The sequence below is a fragment of the Ranitomeya imitator genome, chromosome 7 (genome assembly GCF_032444005.1).
Source record: "Ranitomeya imitator isolate aRanImi1 chromosome 7, aRanImi1.pri, whole genome shotgun sequence".
NCBI classification, from domain to species: domain Eukaryota; kingdom Metazoa; phylum Chordata; class Amphibia; order Anura; family Dendrobatidae; genus Ranitomeya; species Ranitomeya imitator.
This window is the reverse complement of record NC_091288.1, coordinates 220423767-220443630: the sequence shown is the minus strand read 5'-3', so window position 1 is coordinate 220443630 and position 19864 is coordinate 220423767. Positions and strand designations below refer to the sequence as shown.

At 48.0% G+C, this 19864-nt stretch overlaps 1 protein-coding gene across 1 annotated transcript; it reads left to right on the top strand.

Moving 5' to 3' along the window:
• The first annotated feature begins 4620 nt into the window (after positions 1 to 4620).
• Positions 4621 to 7161, top strand: LOC138646212 (high mobility group nucleosome-binding domain-containing protein 5-like). The gene is made up of 2 exons (XM_069735674.1): positions 4621 to 4722; positions 6340 to 7161. The coding sequence occupies exons 1-2, from the start codon at positions 4621 to 4623 to the stop codon at positions 7159 to 7161; spliced, it is 924 nt and encodes a 307-aa protein (XP_069591775.1).
• The last annotated feature ends 12703 nt before the right edge of the window (positions 7162 to 19864 follow it).

Below are 19864 nucleotides of genomic sequence, written 5' to 3'. Positions count from 1 at the left end.
AGGTTCTGTAGAAGGACGTAGATCTGGGGATTTATTATGATGGAATATAGGCTGAACTGGATGGACAAATGTCTTTTTTCGGCCTTACTAACTATGTTACTATGTTACTGCATGGGATATATCTGTGTGCGGCCGTTCATCATGGATAGAGAGATATAGACGATTTTTCAATTTTTACATCACAACTAACAGGCGTCCACCAGATGATACTTATTCTATCTATCATCTATCTGAGTCGCCCCACGGGCTAGGGTACTCGGTACCGGGTCCTGCGGTTCACAGGGGGATGTCACGGTGGCTGCGACCCGGTCCGTGGCCCTGGGCGCCCATGTAAAAGGGGAAAGGTCTTTAGAGGGAACCTGTCACCCCCCCCCCCCCCCAGGCGTTAGAAACTAAAAGAGCCCCCTTGTGCAGCAGTATTGCTGCATTCTGACAAGGTGGCTCTTTGAGTTATTGGTGCAGTCAAAGCAGAAATAATGTGTTTTATAATTTCTCAAAAATACCTGTCTTTAGTCCCGGAGGTAGGCCTTCCCCCCTGCTGCAGACGACTCACAGCCGTCACTCAAAGCTTCTTCGGCGCCGGGCACCGCCCCCTCCGCACTGTTTTCAAATCATCCGGCGCCTGCGCTGTTTTGTTCTGCCAGGGGCAGGCGCAGTGAGCGCTGCCCGTCTGACCTCAGATGCAGTCTCGCTGACTGCGCCTGTGCGGCCGCCCTGCCTGTGAATCCCAGCCCAGCAGTGTCTTATGATGTATTCACACTACGGGGCTGGGATTCACAGGCAGGGCGGCCGCACAGGCGCAGTCAGCGAGACTGCATCTGAGGTCAGACGGGCAGCGCTCACTGCGCCTGCCCCTGGCAAAACAAAACAGCGCAGGCGCCGGATGATTTGAAAACAGTGCAGAGGGGGCGGCACCTGGCGCCGAAGAAGCCTTGAGTGACGGCAGTATGGCGTGTGCAGCAGGGGGGTTAAGACCTGCCTCCCGGACTAAAGACAGGAATTTTTAAGAAATTATAAAATGCATTGTTTCTGCTTTCACTGCACCAATAACTCAAAGAGCGGCATTACTGCTGCACAAGGCGGCTCTTTTAGTTTCTAACGCCTGGGGGGGTGACAGGTTCCCTTTAAAGGGATAGAGTTTATGTTCGTGACGCCACCTGTGGTATTCGGTCAGGGTGACAGACGCTGCTTTAAGGGGTCCGCTGGGGTGATGTTATGGCAGCTGGATGGTATACCTTCCCACAGGTGAAGTGTGTCCCCAGGGCTCCCGGTGTGTAGATGGTGGATGGTGTGAGGTGCAGTGGAGAACGAGGACACAGGTTTGCAGTCTCTTTACCTTTACTGAAGACTTCAGGATCCACAGTCCAGAGCACAGATCACAGGGCAGGCAGAGTCCGGCCGGTTCGGAGGCAAGTCCAGAGTCCCCTTTATCAGGTGAAGAATAAAAGCCTTCCTTTGCGCTGTAGTGTTGTAGTCCCTTACTGCCTATGGCTTCACATAAGGTCCGCACAGATGTTATCTCTCTCTCTGTCCCCCATATAGGATAGGACAAAACCCGTATGACTGGTGGCTTGAGCCTGTTTATAGGATCTCGATAACCCGGCTCTGTGGGTGCCACCGTGCCTCCTGGGTGTAGGTGCGGACAGGTAACGTGCAATTAGCTGTCCTGCTGGTGTTTGATGTAAGATGTAGAGGTCCTCACAACCTCAGTGTTCCGGCTACCGGCATTCCTGTGCCTCAGAAGGAGGCAGCCTGCTCGAGGCTGGTCCCCTTCTGGTATCCTCTCCTGTGCTTCCTATCCTGCACGCTCACTGCAAACAATTCGGCCTTTAATGTCTATTTCTGGGATCTGCAGCTCTGTGGGCATGCACAGCTCCGTGAACCTTCTATCCTCCTTTGACGACTGTCTGGAACTAACTGAGCTGAGCTCAGCCAGCAACTAACTAACTGTCCCTACAGACAATCAGAGAGATATATATATATATATATATATATATATATATATATATATATATACAGTTAGGGCCAGAAATATTTGGACAGTGACACAATTTTCGCGAGTTGGGCTCTGCATGCCACCACATTGGATTTGAAATGAAACCTCTACAACAGAATTCAAGTGCAGATTGTAACGTTTAATTTGAAGGGTTGAACAAAAATATCTGATAGAAAATGTAGGAATTGTACACATTTCTTTACAAATACTCCACATTTTAGGAGGTCAAAAGTAATTGGACAAATAAACATAACCCAAACAAAATATTTTTATTTTCAATATTTTGTTGCAAATCCTTTGGAGGCAATCACTGCCTTAAGTCTGGAACCCATGGACATCACCAAACGCTGGGTTTCCTCCTTCTTAATGCTTTGCCAGGCCTTTACAGCCGCAGCCTTCAGGTCTTGCTTGTTTGTGGGTCTTTCCGTCTTAAGTCTGGATTTGAGCAAGTGAAATGCATGCTCAATTGGGTTTAGATCTGGAGATTGACTTGGCCATTGCAGAATGTGCCACTTTTTGGCACTCATGAACTCCTGGGTAGCTTTGGCTGTATGCTTGGGGTCATTGTCCATCTGTACTATGAAGCGCCGTCCAATCAACTTTGCAGCATTTGGCTGAATCTGGGCTGAAAGTATATCCCGGTACACTTCAGAATTCATCCGGCTACTCTTGTCTGCTCTTATGTCATCAATAAACACAAGTGACCCAGTGCCATTGAAAGCCATGCATGCCCATGCCATCACGTTGCCTCCACCATGTTTTACAGAGGATGTGGTGTGCCTTGGATCATGTGCCGTTCCCTTTCTTCTCCCCATCATTCTGGTCCAGGTTGATCTTTGTCTCATCTGTCCATAGAATACTTTTCCAGAACTGAGCTGGCTTCTTGAGGTGTTTTTCTGTCTATTTTTGGTATTGATGAATGGTTTGCATCTAGATGTGAACCCTTTGTATTTACTGTCATGGAGTCTTCTCTTTACTGTTGACTTAGAGACAGATACACCTACTTCACTGAGAGTGTTCTGGACTTCAGTTGATGTTGTGAACGGGTTCTTCTTCACCAAATTAAGTATGCGGCGATCATCCACCACTGTTGTCATCCGTGGACGCCCAGGCCTTTTTGAGTTCCCAAGCTCACCAGTCAATTCCTTTTTTCTCAGAATGTACCCAACTGTTGATTTTGCTACTCCAAGCATGTCTGCTATCTCTCTGATGGATTTTTTCTTTTTTTTCAGCCTCAGGATGTTCTGCTTCACCTCAATTGAGAGTTCCTTTGACCGCATGTTGTCTGCTCACAGCAACAGCTTCCAAATGCAAAACCACACACCTGGAATCCACCCCTGACCTTTTAACTACTTCATTGATTACAGGTTAACGAGGGAGACGCCTTCAGAGTTAATTGCAGCCCTTAGAGTCCATTGTCCAATTACTTTTGGTCCCTTGAAAAAGAGGACGCTATGCATTACAGAGCTATGATTCCTAAACCCTTTCTCCGATTTGGATGTGGAAACTATCATATTGCAGCTGGGAGTGTGCACTTTCAGCCCATATTATATATATAATTGTATTTCTGAACATGTTTTTGTAAACAGCTAAAATAACAAATCTTGTGTCACTGTCCAAATATTTCTGGCCCTAACTGTATATATATATATATATATATATATATAGGGAGTGACTTAATAAATAGGAGCAAAAGCTCCCCCTGGTGGCCTGGAATGTGAAGTGTTGCATGTTTGTGATACCTGGATGCAGTTATCCTTTCTTGCCTCCAAATGTTGCATCACTCTTCCCTGGAGGAAAGCAATACCACTGTGACGACCAGGACCCTGGGGCGCCGCACATCATCTACCTATGTATTATCTATCTATTATCTATCTATCTATTATCTATCTATCTACTACCTATCTACTATCTATTTACTATCTATCTATTATATATCTGTTATCTATCTATCTAAATCGGAAAAAATGAAGTCAGCACACCAACAGCTGAAAATTCACATGCAGCTTATTGACCCATGTGCAACATTTCAGTCCCAAGTGTGAACCTTTCTCAAGCTATCTATTATCTATCTATCATCTATCTATTATCTATCTATTATCTGTTATCTTTCTATTTATCTATCTATTATCTATCTATCATCTATCTATTATCTATCTATTATCTGTTATCTTTCTATCTATCTATTATCTATTGATTATTTATATATTTTCTATTTTTCTGGATTCTTACAATTGAGGTTTGGTATTGCCTGGGGGGCTCTGCACCCGGACTCTTTCCTTGTGCTGCTCTAATATTATTTTTAGCTATTACCTATCTATCAATTATCTATCTATCTATGATCTATCTATTATCTACTTGGAAATTATCTATCTACTATCTATCTATCTATCATCTATCTATTATCTATGTATTATCTATCATCTATCTATGTATTATCTATGTATTATCTATCTATTCTCGATTAATCTGTTATCTATCTATCTAAATCCAAAAAAATGAAGGCAGCACACCAACAGCTGAAAATTCACGTGCAGCTTATTGACACTGGCACTGTAGGTAATCTCCCTGGACGTGGACAGCGGAGAAAAATTGCTGAAAGGTTGTAACGCAGGATAGTCCGGATGGTGGATAGGCAGCCCCAATCAAGGTCCAAAGAAATTGAAGCTGTCCTGCCAGCTCAGGGGGCATCAGTGTCAGCAAGAACTATCCATAAACATGGGAATGTAATGAAACGCTATGACCAGAGACCCAGGAGGACCCCACTGCTGACACAAAGCTGTTAAAAAGCTTGACTGCATTTATCCAAAATGTATGTGAGTGAGCCAAAATCCTTCTGGAAAGGGTCTTGTGGACAGATGACACCAAGATAGAGCTTTTTGGTAGAGCACATCATTCTACTGTTTACAGAAATGGAATGAGACCTACAAAGAAAAGAACACAGTACCTACAGTCAAATATGGTGGAGGTTCAAAGATGTTTTGGGGTTGTTTTGTTGCCTCTGGCACTGGAGGCCTCGATTGTGTGCAAGATACCCTGATTTTGGGTGGCAATATAGTGCCCAGTGTCAGAAAGCTGGGTTTGCACCTTGAGTCATAGGTCTTCCAGCAGGACAATGACCCAAAAACATACTTCAAAATGTCCCCAGAAATGGTTGGAATAAAAAAAGTTGGAGACTTCTGAAGTGACAGCAGTGAGTTTGGATCTAAATCTCATTGATCACCTGTAGAGAGATCTTAAAATTGCTGTTGGGAGAAGGCGCCTTCACATACGAGAGACCGGGAGCAGATTGTAAGAAGAGTCGTCCAAAATTCCAGCTGAGAGGAGTAAGAAGCTTGTGGATGGTTATAGGAAGCGACTGATTTTAGTTATTTATTCCAAAGGGTGTGACCAAATATTTAGGTCAGGGTGCCAACAATTGTGTCCGGCCCATTTTGGGGGTTTAGTATGAAATTATGTGCAATTTGCCTTTTTTCTCTGTTTTTTTAGTGTGTGTTGTTCCAATAAAAGGAAATGAACCTTTGTATAACAAAACGTGTGGAATTGTAATCATGTGGGAGAAATACTTCATTTTCTGGAAAAATGTAAAGGGTACCAACACTTTCCGCCATGACTGTATGATCTGTCTAGTTTCACTTGATCATTTCCAGATATTTTTCGTTTTTCTGGTCATTATCCTCCTCCCCCCTTCGTTGCAGGCAGCGCTCAATGATTCATCTCTGAGAAGTTTTCACTTTCACTTTGAGAAGAGCCAGAAGGTTCCGCCCCAGGAGATCTGCGGGGCGGAGGTGTCTGCTTGCTGTCAGTGAACTGAGACCTCTCTTGTTTCCATTCAGAGGCAGTAACTCTGCACACAGCCGCCCTGATCTCTGCTGAGAGATGGCGAAAATTGTACCCAGTCAGGGACTGATACATTGTAACAAACCAGATCTGTGCAGCTGCTGACATAAGGTCAGGAATATGTAAACTAACAACCTGAGCTGTACCTACTCTACCCGGGCTATGGTTGCTGTTGATTGGCAGCAGCGGTGACAGTGCTACAGCCAATCCCTGTGCTGTTGCAGTCGACATTAAACTGCTAAAACCTGGGAACACCACCGCTGCAGCCTGTCAACAAAGGGCGAGGGGCAGCGCAGTGTAATGTAAGCAGCCGATGGGGATCTCACTGATTGCGCCGTGGTCACAGGGCAGCGACTACTGAGCCGCAGCTGCTCCTTCATTGTTCCTCCCAGGAGTAAAGAAATGAGAAGAAAACAAGTAACAGCAGAAGACGAGTCGTCAGAAATAGAGAAAACGACTCCACGGAAGATATCAACATGGAAGAAAGATGAAATGATAACCAGCACCCAGAAGAAGACACCAAGGAAAACCTGCACCTAGGAGAAGACACCAAGGAAAACCTGCACATAGGAGAAGACACCAAGGAAAACCTGCACCTAGGAGAAGACACCAAGGAAAACCTGCACCTAGGAGAAGACACCAAGGAAAACCTGCACATAGGAGAAGACACCAAGGAAAACCTGCACCTAGGAGAAGACACCAAGGAAAACCTGCACCTAGGAGAAGACACCAAGGAAAACCTGCACATAGGAGAAGACACCAAGGAAAACCTGCACCTAGGAGAAGACACCAAGGAAAACCTGCACCTAGGAGAAGACACCAAGGAAAACCTGCACCTAGGAGAAGACACCAAGGAAGACCTGCACCTAGGAGAAGACTCCAAGGAAGACCTGCACCCAGAAGAAGACTCAAAGGAAAACCTGCACCCAGAAGAAGAATCCACGGAAGACCTGCACCTAGGAGAAGACACCAAGGAAGACCTGCACCTAGGAGAAGACTCCAAGGAAGATCTGCACCCAGAAGAAGACACCAGGGAAAACCTGCACCTAGGAGAAGACACCAAGGAAAACCTGCACCTAGAAGAAGACACCAAGGAAGACCTGCACCCAGAAGAAGACACCAAGGAAGACCTGCACCCAGAAGAAGACACCAATGAAGACCTGTACCTAGGAGAAGACTCCAAGAGAGACCTGCACCCAGAAGAAGACACCAATGAAGACCTGTACCTAGGAGAAGACTCCAAGAGAGACCTGCACCAAGAAGAAGACATCAAGGAAGACCTGCACCCAGAAGAAGACACCAAGGAAGACCTGCACCTAGGATAAGACACCAAGGAAGACCTGTACCCAGAAGAAGACTCTACGGAAGACCTGCACCTAGAAGGAGACACCAAGGAAGACCTGCACCTAGGAGAAGACACCAAGGAAGACTTTCACCTAGGAGAAGACTCCAAGGAAGACCTGCACCTAGGAGAAGAGAGACCTACAGATAACAAGGCCCCAGTAAGACTGGGATTGGGGAGCAGCTGCTGGGAGGGCTGTAGAGGGGCACAGTATGGAGGTCATTCCTTAAAAAGGTTGTCCACTACTTTTACATTGATGGCCTATCCATCAACGTCTGATCGGTCAGGGTCTAACACCCGGCACCCCACTGATCAACTGCTATCAGTGTCGATGGCAGTGGCTGCTGGCCGGAAACACTTGCCAAGCCACTCAGTTCATTTGTAGTGGAACTGGTACTGCACATCTGTCTCCTATTAATATATATAACTAGCTATTGAACCCGTTCTACGCCCGGGTGGCGAGCATTTATATTGGTATATGGTCTCCATCATGTGCTGCTGCCATCCTGCGCCCGTTCTGTCATGTGCTGCTGCCATCCTGCGCCCGTTCTGTCATGTGCTGCTGCCATCCTGCGCCCGTTCTGTCATGTGCTGTTGCCATCCTGCGCCCATTCTGTCATGCGCTGCTGCCATCCTGCGCCCGTTCTGTCATGAGCTGCTGCCATCCTGCGCCCGTTCTGTCATGTGCTGCTCCCATCCTGCGCCCCCGTTCTGTCATGCGCTGCTGCCATCCTGCGCCCGTTCTGTCATGTGCTGCTCCCATCCTGCTGCCATCCTGCGCCCGTTCTGTCATGTGCTGCTGCCATCCTGCGCCCGTTCTGTCATGTGCTGCTCCCATCCTGCGCCACTATTGTATTATATGCCCCTGTATGCTGCTGCCATTAGAGTTGAGCGACCTTGACCTTTTTAGAGTCGAGCCGGGTTTTGCGAAACCCGACTATGTCCAAAGTCGGGTCGAGTGAAATCGGCCGATTATGACGTAAAGTCGGGATCGACCGAAACACGAAACCCAATGCAAGTCAATGGGGCAGCATAGTCGGCAGTGAGTGGGGGCCAGGAAAACACCTAGAGTACCCATTTTAATGTCAAAACCATCCATTCTTCTTAATGAAGCTTGTCAAGCGTAATTTACCTTATAATAATTGGAAGGCATTTGAAATTGGGGGTCATGTGGCTAAAGTTGTGGGGGGTAGGGCTGGTTCAAGTAATTAGTGGGCCCAGGAAATCTGGACCACGTCACGGCAGTGGAGCAGGGAGAGGTAAGTATTTCAACTTTGCAAGTGCTGTGAACCTGAGCAAGCAGGGGGGGCCCACTCGTTGGCATTGGCACTGGCACAGGGCCCCTCAAAGTACAGCGGTGTGTTTGCACGGCGGGGGCGCCTCCCACCGGCAGCAACACTTTTGCGTACTATGAGAGGCCCTGTGCCAGTGACGTCGCCAACTAGTATTCCTCCCCCCACCTGATGAAGGAACCTGCACTTTCATCTGCACCTTCCTCTTTGTCCCCGTGTAAGGTGGTATGGTATGCGGGAAGAGCAACCTGACTTTCAGCAGGGTCACAATGTTGTTGTGTAGCGTGCACGGGGAATGTTGCGTTATGGGTCAATGTACCAGCAGACTCATCTATCACTGGCTGGGCAATGGGCACGATGAAGTGGAAACACAGATATAGGCCCAAAGAAGAAAGTGGGCTAAATGCAGTTCAAAATTGGTAACACAGGAATAACCAGGGGGCATTGCAGTGGAGGACAACTGGAATGAGAGGCTGACACAGAGAGTAGGGCCAAATCAGTAAGTAGTCGAAATGCAGTTCAAAATTGGCAACCGTAGTAAACAGGCGGCACAGCTTTGTTCAGTGGAGGAGAACAGCAAGGAGTGGCAGACACCGATAGTAGGCCCCAACCCAACTAGTAGGCCAAATGCAGTCTAACATTAACAACTACTTAACGAGAGGCTGAAAATGGAATTTCAGGACAGGAAACCAGGAGAACAGCAAGGAGTGGCAGACACCGATAGTAGGCCCCAAACCAACTAGTACGCCAAATGCAGTTGTTCCATTTAACCACAATTTAATGAGAGCCTGAAGATAGAAGCTCAGGAAAGGCAACCTGGGGAACACCTTGGAGTGTAACACACCCTCTCTCTCCACCCCATACCCATTTTGTAGGCCTAATGCTGTGTACTTTTCTACAACTACTAAACGAGAGTCGGAAGACCGAAGCAATGGCAAGGAAACCTGGGGAACACCTTGGAGTGTAACACACCATCTCTCTCCACCCCATTCCCCATTTTTTAGGCCTAATGCAGCCTACTTTCCGACACCTACTAAACGAGAGCATGAAGATCGAAGCTCAGGAAAGGCAACCTGGGGAACACTTTGGAGTGTAACACACCATCTCTCTCCACCCCATACCCATTTTGTAGGCCTAATGCTGTGTACTTTTCTACAACTACTAAACGAGAGTCGGAAGACCGAAGCAATGGCAAGGAAACCTGGGGAACACCTTGGAGTGTAACACACCATCTCTCTCCACCCCATACCCAATTTGTAGGCCTAATGCAGCCTACTTTCCGACACCTACTAAACGAGAGCATGAAGATCGAAGCTCAGGAAAGGCAACCTGGGGAACACCTTGGAGTGTAACACACCATCTCTCTCCACCCCATACCCAATTTGTAGGCCTAATGCAGCCTACTTTCCGACACCTACTAAACGAGAGCATGAAGATCGAAGCTCAGAAAAGGCAACCTGGGGAACACCTTGGAGTGTAACACACCATCTCTCTCCACCCCATACCCATTTTTTAGGCCTAATGCAGTGTACTTTTCTACAACTACTAAACGAGAGTCGGAAGACCGAAGCAATGGCAAGGAAACCTGGGGAACACCTTGGAGTGTAACACACCATCTCTCTCCACCCCATTCCCCATTTTTTAGGCCTAATGCAGCCTACTTTCCGACACCTACTAAACGAGAGCATGAAGATCGAAGCTCAGGAAAGGCAACCTGGGGAACACCTTGGAGTGTAACACACCATCTCTCTCCACCCCATACCCATTTTGTAGGCCTAATGCAGCGTACTTTTCTACAACTACTAAACGAGAGCATGAAGATCGAAGCTCAGGAAAGGCAACCTGGTGAAAACCTTGGAGTGTAACACAACCTGTCTCTACACCCCATACCAAATTTGTAGGCCTAATGCAGCGTAGTTTCCACCAACTACTAAACGAGAGCCGGAAGATCGAAGCTCATGAAAGGCAACCCGGGGAACACCTTGGAGTGTAACACAACCTCTCTCTACACCACGAAAGGGCTGATTCTTAGGAAGGAAGGCTGTTGTAAATAAGCATTGCGCGTCCGAGGGTGATTATATTCTTATTCGGTATCTACTCACCCTCGGACGCGCCATGCTTCTTGATTTGTAATTAATGTTTATTTGCAATGTGCTTTTGACTTACTCAATTATTTTTTTAATTATTGATTTTATTAAATCAATAGTTTAACATCTTATTGGAAATAATTTAAAGGAGACGCGACAGGACAACACTCGGTGGATGCCATATCTGTGTTAACAACTCCAAAAAACTTTCAGTTAACTTCTTGCAGGAGAAAGAAATTGTAGCTGTTGGACCTTTGTAGTACAGTTCCAGATATTTGTTGTGTGTTTGTTTTGATTGTTAAAATGTCTGCATTTGAGATCTCAACACGATCTTATTTTTTATAATCAAATTAATTTTTTAAATATTTTATTAGGTTGGTTCAAGGGGTACACGGGCCGCAGTAGACAGGTCAGTGGAGGCCTAGTGGAAGGAGGGACCGCAGATGCGCCACTGTTTCACCCATACACAATTAGTAGGCCTAATGCAGCGTAGTTTCCAACAGCTACTAAACAAGAGCCGGAAGATCGAAGCTCAGGAAAGGCAACCTGGGGAACACCTTGGAGTGTAACACAACCTCTCTCTACACCACGGAAGGGCTGATTCTTAGGAAGGAAGGCTGTTTTAAATAAGCATTGCGCGTCCGAGGGTGATTATATTCTTATTCGGTATCTACTCACCCTCGGACGCGCCATGCTTCTTGATTTGTAATTAATGTTTATTTGCAATGTGCTTTTGACTTACTCAATTATTTTTTTAATTATTGATTTTATTAAATTAATAGTTTAACATCTTATTGGAAATAATTTAAAGGAGACGTGACAGGACAACACTCGGTGGATGCCATATCTGTGTTAACAACTCCAAAAAACTTTCAGTTAACTTCTTGCAGGAGAAAGAAATTGTAGCTGTTGGACCTTTGTAGTACAGTTCCAGATATTTGTTGTGTGTTTGTTTTGATTGTTAAAATGTCTGCATTTGAGATCTCAACACGATCTTATTTTTTATAATCAAATTAATTTTTTAAATATTTTATTAGGTTGGTTCAAGGGGTACACGGGCCGCAGTAGACAGGTCAGTGGAGGCCTAGTGGAAGGAGGGACCGCAGATGCGCCACTGTTTCACCCATACACAATTAGTAGGCCTAATGCAGCGTAGTTTCCAACAGCTACTAAACGAGAGCCGGAAGATCGAAGCTCAGGAAAGGCAACCTGGGGAACACCTTGGAGTGTAACACAACCTCTCTCTACACCACGGAAGGGCTGATTCTTAGGAAGGAAGGCTGTTTTAAATAAGCATTGCGCGTCCGAGGGTGATTATATTCTTATTCGGTATCTACTCACCCTCGGACGCGCCATGCTTCTTGATTTGTAATTAATGTTTATTTGCAATGTGCTTTTGACTTACTCAATTATTTTTTTAATTATTGATTTTATTAAATTAATAGTTTAACATCTTATTGGAAATAATTTAAAGGAGACGCGACAGGACAACACTCGGTGGATGCCATATCTGTGTTAACAACTCCAAAAAACTTTCAGTTAACTTCTTGCAGGAGAAAGAAATTGTAGCTGTTGGACCTTTGTAGTACAGTTCCAGATATTTGTTGTGTGTTTGTTTTGATTGTTAAAATGTCTGCATTTGAGATCTCAACACGATCTTATTTTTTATAATCAAATTAATTTTTTTTATATTTAATGATGTTGGTTCAAGGGGTACACGGGCAGCAATAGACAGGTCAGTGGAGGCCTAGTGGAAGGAGTGACGGCAGACAGGCATCAAAGGCCTAACATTGGGCTGGCTGTAGGCAAGTTAAAATTGGTTCCAGGGGAACACGGCCATCAGTGGCCTGGTCAGTGTAGTTGTAGTTGAAAGAACGGGACGCAGACAGGCTTCGAAGGCCTAACATAATAACATAGGGCTGGCTGTAGGCAAGTTAAAATTGGTTCCAGGGGAACACGGCCATCAGTGGCCTGGTCAGTGTAGTTGTAGTTGAAAGAACGGGACGCAGACAGGCTTCGAAGGCCTAACATAACAAACTTGGGCTGGCTGTAGGCACTTTTAAATTTGTTCCAGGGGTACATGGGCAGCAGTGTATGGTCAGTGGAAGTCTAGTGGAAGGAGTGACCGCAGACAGGCTTCCAAGGCCTAACATAACAAACTTGGGCTGGCTGTAGGCACTTTTAAATTGGTTCCAGGGGTACACGGGCAGCAGTGGTCTGGTCAGTGGAAGTCTAGTGGAAGGAGTGACCGCAGACAGGCTTCCAAGGCCTAACATAACAAACTTGGGCTGGCTGTAGGCACTTTTAAATTGGTTCCAGGGGTACACGGGCAGCAGTGGTCTGGTCTGTGGAAGTCTAGTGGAAGGAGTGACCGCAGACAGGCTTCGAAGGCCTAACATAACAAACTTGGGCTGGCTGTAGGCACTTTTAAATTGGTTCCAGGGGTACACGGGCAGCAGTGGTCTGGTCAGTGGAAGTCTAGTGGAAGGAGTGACCGCAGACAGGCTTCCAAGGCCTAACATAACAAACTTGGGCTGGCTGTAGGCACTTTTAAATTGGTTCCAGGGGTACACGGGCAGCAGTGGTCTGGTCAGTGGAAGTCTAGTGGAAGGAGTGACCGCAGACAGGCTTCCAAGGCCTAACATAACAAACTTGGGCTGGCTGTAGGCACTTTTAAATTGGTTCCAGGGGTACACGGGCAGCAGTGGTCTGGTCTGTGGAAGTCTAGTGGAAGGAGTGACCGCAGACAGGCTTCGAAGGCCTAACATAACAAACTTGGGCTGGCTGTAGGCACTTTTAAATTGGTTCCAGGGGTACACGGGCAGCAGTGGTCTGGTCTGTGGAAGTCTAGTGGAAGGAGTGACCGCAGACAGGCTTCGAAGGCCTAACATAACAAACTTGGGCTGGCTGTAGGCACTTTTAAATTGGTTCCAGGGGTACACGGGCAGCAGTGGTCTGGTCAGTGGAAGTCTAGTGGAAGGAGTGACCGCAGACAGGCTTCCAAGGCCTAACATTACAAACTTGGGCTGGCTGTAGGCACTTTTAAATTGGTTCCAGGGGTACACGGGCAGCAGTGGTCTGGTCTGTGGAAGTCTAGTGGAAGGAGTGACCGCAGACAGGCTTCGAAGGCCTAACATAACAAACTTGGGCTGGCTGTAGGCACTTTTAAATTGGTTCCAGGGGTACACGGGCAGCAGTGGTCTGGTCAGTGGAAGTCTAGTGGAAGGAGTGACCGCAGACAGGCTTCCAAGGCCTAACATTACAAACTTGGGCTGGCTGTAGGCACTTTTAAATTGGTTCCAGGGGTACACGGGCAGCAGTGGTCTGGTCTGTGGAAGTCTAGTGGAAGGAGTGACCGCAGACAGGCTTCGAAGGCCTAACATAACAAACTTGGGCTGGCTGTAGGCACTTTTAAATTGGTTCCAGGGGTACACGGGCAGCAGTGGTCTGGTCAGTGGAAGTCTAGTGGAAGGAGTGACCGCAGACAGGCTTCCAAGGCCTAACATAACAAACTTGGGCTGGCTGTAGGCACTTTTAAATTGGTTCCAGGGGTACACGGGCAGCAGTGGTCTGGTCTGTGGAAGTCTAGTGGAAGGAGTGACCACAGACAGGCTTCGAAGGCCTAACATAATAAACTTGGGCTGGCTGTAGGCACTTTTAAATTGGTTCCAGGGGTACACGGGCAGCAGTGGTCTGGTCAGTGGAAGTCTAGTGGAAGGAGTGACCGCAGACAGGCTTCGAAGGCCTAACATAACAAACTTGGGCTGGCTGTAGGCACTTTTAAATTGGTTCCAGGGGTACACGGGCAGCAGTGGTCTGGTCTGTGGAAGTCTAGTGGAAGGAGTGACCGCAGACAGGCTTCGAAGGCCTAACATAACAAACTTGGGCTGGCTGTAGGCACTTTTAAATTGGTTCCAGGGGTACACGGGCAGCAGTGGTCTGGTCTGTGGAAGTCTAGTGGAAGGAGTGACCGCAGACAGGCTTCGAAGGCCTAACATAACAAACTTGGGCTGGCTGTAGGCACTTTTAAATTGGTTCCAGGGGTACACGGGCAGCAGTGGTCTGGTCAGTGGAAGTCTAGTGGAAGGAGTGACCGCAGACAGGCTTCCAAGGCCTAACATTACAAACTTGGGCTGGCTGTAGGCACTTTTAAATTGGTTCCAGGGGTACACGGGCAGCAGTGGTCTGGTCTGTGGAAGTCTAGTGGAAGGAGTGACCGCAGACAGGCTTCGAAGGCCTAACATAACAAACTTGGGCTGGCTGTAGGCACTTTTAAATTGGTTCCAGGGGTACACGGGCAGCAGTGGTCTGGTCAGTGGAAGTCTAGTGGAAGGAGTGACCGCAGACAGGCTTCCAAGGCCTAACATAACAAACTTGGGCTGGCTGTAGGCACTTTTAAATTGGTTCCAGGGGTACACGGGCAGCAGTGGTCTGGTCAGTGGAAGTCTAGTGGAAGGAGTGACCGCAGACAGGCTTCCAAGGCCTAACATTACAAACTTGGGCTGGCTGTAGGCACTTTTAAATTGGTTCCAGGGGTACACGGGCAGCAGTGGTCTGGTCTGTGGAAGTCTAGTGGAAGGAGTGACCGCAGACAGGTTTCGAAGGCCTAACATAACAAACTTGGGCTGGCTGTAGGCACTTTTAAATTGGTTCCAGGGGTACACGGGCAGCAGTGGTCTGGTCTGTGGAAGTCTAGTGGAAGGAGTGACCGCAGACAGGCTTCGAAGGCCTAACATAACAAACTTGGGCTGGCTGTAGGCACTTTTAAATTGGTTCCAGGGGTACACGGGCAGCAGTGGTCTGGTCAGTGGAAGTCTAGTGGAAGGAGTGACCGCAGACAGGCTTCCAAGGCCTAACATTACAAACTTGGGCTGGCTGTAGGCACTTTTAAATTGGTTCCAGGGGTACACGGGCAGCAGTGGTCTGGTCTGTGGAAGTCTAGTGGAAGGAGTGACCGCAGACAGGCTTCGAAGGCCTAACATAACAAACTTGGGCTGGCTGTAGGCACTTTTAAATTGGTTCCAGGGGTACACGGGCAGCAGTGGTCTGGTCAGTGGAAGTCTAGTGGAAGGAGTGACCGCAGACAGGCTTCCAAGGCCTAACATAACAAACTTGGGCTGGCTGTAGGCACTTTTAAATTGGTTCCAGGGGTACACGGGCAGCAGTGGTCTGGTCAGTGGAAGTCTAGTGGAAGGAGTGACCGCAGACAGGCTTCGAAGGCCTAACATAACAAAATTGGGCTGGCTGTAGGCACTTTTAAATTGGTTCCAGGGGTACATGGGCAGCAGTGTATGGTCAGTGGAAGTCTAGTGGAAGGAGTGACGGCAGACAGTCTTCGAAGGCCTAACATAACAAAATTGGGCTGACTGTAGGCACTTTTAAATTGGTTCCAGGGTAACACGGCCAGCAGTGGCCTGGTCAGTGTAGTAGTTGTAGAAAGAAGGGACCGCAGACAGGCTTCGAAGGCCTAACATAACAAAAATGTCAAAACAATGGTATTGTCAGTGCCAGGAATTGAAGGATGTCAGCGCCTAGACTACACATTGGTGAAGCTGTGAGAGATAATTTTGCTAGTGGTAGAGCACTGTTTGAGCTGGGGGGGGGAACTGTCTTGTGGCCGGCGGTACAGGCACAGGGCCCCTCATATTACAACGGTGTGTCTGACGTTGGGTGCGCACCACCACTGCCAGAGACACTTTATTGTACTATGAGGGACCCAGTGGCAGTGCCGTCGACCAAAAGCGGCCACACCCACCTCTTCAGACAAACAGCACTCTCAAGGGTCCAAGCGCAAAGTGGCGATAGCACGGCCCCGTGTGGGGAGTTTGGCCATTTCGTGAGGTGGAAACATGTCGTATGCTGGACAATCAGGTGAAGAAAATTACGAGATTGGAAAAGTCATTCAGAATAGTCCACAGGCAAGACCTTTTCATAGGAAAGCTAGGTGTCAGCCGGGCAGGGTGGGGCAAAAGATTTTGAAATCCAGTTGTGGTTCATTTTAATGAAGGTTAGATCATCTACATTTTGGGTAGCCAGACGAGTCCTTTTTTCTGTTAGTATTGAACCTGCAGCACTGAATACTCTTTCTGATAGGACACTAGCTGCCGGGCAAGCAAGCTCCTGCAATGCATATTCTGCCAATTCTGGCCAGGTGTCTAATTTGGATGCCCAGTAATCAAATGGGAATGACGGTTGAGGGAGAACGTCGATAAGGGATGAAAAATAGTTTGTAACCATACTGGACAAATGTTGTCTCCTGTCACTTTGAATTGATGCTGCAGTACCTGTCCTGTCTGCGGTCATAGAAAAATCACTCCACAACCTGGTCAGAAAACCCCTCTGGCCAACGCCACTTCTGATTTCTGCCCCTCTAACACCTCTGGTCTGCTGGCCCCTGGAGCTCGTGTGAGAACGATCACGGGCGCTGTGTGCAGGGAATGCCAGAAGCAAACGGTCAACAAGAGTTGATTGTTTTGTTGCTAATATTAGTTCCAAGTTCTCATGTGTCATAATATTTTGCAATTTGCCTTTATAGCGAGGATCAAGGAGGCAGGCCAACCAGTAATCGTCATCGTTCATCATTTTTGTAATGCGTGTGTCCCTTTTGAGGATACGCAAGGCATAATCCGCCATGTGGGCCAAAGTTCCCGTTGTCAAATCTGCGGTTGTGCTTGGTTGAGGGGCAGTTGCAGGCAAATCTACGTCACTTGTGTCCCTCAAAAAACCAGAACCCGGCCTTGCCACGCCACCAATTTCCCGTGCCCCCGGGAAAGCTTCCTCATTAAAAATATACTCATCCCCATCATCCTCCTCATCCTCCACCTCCTCTTCGCCCGGTACCTCGTCATGTACACTGCCCTGACCAGACAATCGCTGACTGTCATCAAGGCTTTCCTCTTCCTCTGGTGCAGACGCCTGATCCTTTATGTGCGTCAAACTTTGCATCAGCAGACGCATTAGGGGGATGCTCATGCTTATTATGGCGTTGTCTGCACTAACCAGCCGTGTGCATTCCTCAAAACACTGAAGGACTTGACACATGTCTTGAATCTTCGACCACTGCACACCTGACAACTCCATGTCTGCCATCCTACTGCCTGCCCGTGTATGTGTATCCTCCCACAAAAACATAACAGCCCGCCTCTGTTCGCACAGTCTCTGAAGCATGTGCAGTGTTGAGTTCCACCTTGTTGCAACGTCTATGATTAGGCGATGCTGGGGAAGGTTCAAAGAACGCTGATAGGTCTGCATACGGCTGGAGTGTACAGGCGAACGGCGGATATGTGCGCAAAGTCCACGCACTTTGAGGAGCAGGTCGGATAACCCCGGATAACTTTTCAGGAAGCACTGCACCACCAGGTTTAAGGTGTGAGCCAGGCAAGGAATGTGTTTCAGTTGGGAAAGGGAGATGGCAGCCATGAAATTCCTTCCGTTATCACTCACTACCTTGCCTGCCTCAAGATCTACAGTGCCCAGCCACGACTGTGTTTCTTGCTGCAAGAACTCGGACAGAACTTCCGCGGTGTGTCTATTGTCGCCCAAACACTTCATAGCCAATACAGCCTGCTGACGTTTGCCAGTAGCTGCCCCATAATGGGAGACCTGGTGTGCAACAGTGGCAGGTGCGGATGGAGTGTTTGTGCGACTGCGGTCTGTGGACGAGCTCTTGCTTCTGCAGGAGGACGAGGAGGAGGAGGAGGAGGAGGGGGTGCGAACGGCTACAGACAACTGTTTACTAGACCGTGGGCTAGGCAGAACTGTCCCAAACTTGCTGTCCCCTGTGGACCCTGAATCCACCACATTTACCCAGTGTGCCGTGATGGACACGTAACGTCCCTGGCCATGCCTACTGGTCCATGCATCTGTTGTCAGGTGCACCTTTGTGCTCACAGATTGCCTGAGTGCATGGACGATGCGCTCTTTAACATGCTGGTGGAGGGCTGGGATGGCTTTTCTGGAAAAAAAGTGTCGACTGGGTAGCTCGTAGCGTGGTACAGCGTAGTCCATCAGGTCTTTGAAAGCTTCGCTTTCAACTAACCGGTAGGGCATCATCTCTAACGAGATTAGTCTAGCTATGTGGGCGTTCAAACCCTGTGTACGCGGATGCGAGGCTAAGTATTTCCTTTTTCTAACCATAGTCTCATGTAGGGTGAGCTGGACTGGAGAGCTGGAGATCGTGGAACTAGCGGGGGTGCCGGTGGACATGGCAGACTGAGAGATGGTGGGAGATGGTATTGTTGCCGCCGGTGCCCTAGATGCAGTGTTTCCTACTACGAAACTGGTGATTCCCTGACCCTGACTGCTTTGGCCTGGCAAAGATACCTGCACAGATACAGCAGGTGGTGCGCTAAATGGTGGTCCTACACTGCCGGAAGGGATGTTGCGTTGATGACTAGCTTCATTGGCCGAGGGTGCAACAACCTTAAGGGACGTTTGGTAGTTAGTCCAAGCTTTCAAATGCATGGTGGTTAAATGTCTATGCATGCAACTAGTATTGAGACTTTTCAGATTCTGACCTCTGCTTAAGGAAGTAGAACATTTTTGACAGATGACTTTGCGCTGATCAATTGGATGTTGTTTAAAAAAATGCCAGACTGCACTCTTTCTAGCATCGGATACCTTTTCAGGCATTGCAGACTGAGCTTTAACCGGATGGCCACGCTGTCCTCCACCAGGTTTTGGCTTTGCCACGCGTTTTGGGCAAGATACGGGCCCGGCACATGGAACCTGTGGCGATGTTGATGCCTGCTGCGGCCCCTCCTCCTCCTCTGCTTCAGAACTGCTGCCGCCTGCACCCTGTTCCCCCAATGGCTGCCAATCGGGGTCAAGAACTGGGTCATCTAATAACTCTTCTTGTACCTCCTGCGCAACTTCGTCTGTGTCACCGTGTCGTTCGGTGGTATAGCGTTCGTGATGGGGCAACATAGTCTCATCAGGGTCTGATTCTTGATCAGCACCCTGCGAGGGCAATGTTGTGGTCTGAGTCAAAGGACCAGCATAGTAGTCTGGCTGTGGCTGTGCGTCAGTGCACTCCATGTCAGATTCAACTTGTAATGGGCATGGACTGTTAACTGCTTCACTTTCTAAACCAGGGACGGTATGTGTAAAGAGCTCCATGGAGTAACCCGTTGTGTCGCCTGCTGCATTCTTCTCTGTTGTTGTTTTTGCTGAAGAGGACAAGGAAGTGACTTGTCCCTGACCGTGAACATCCACTAACGACGCGCTGCTTTTACTTTTACCAGTTTCACGAGAGGAGGCAAAAGAGCTAGAGGCTGAGTCAGCAAGATAAGCCAAAACTTGCTCTTGC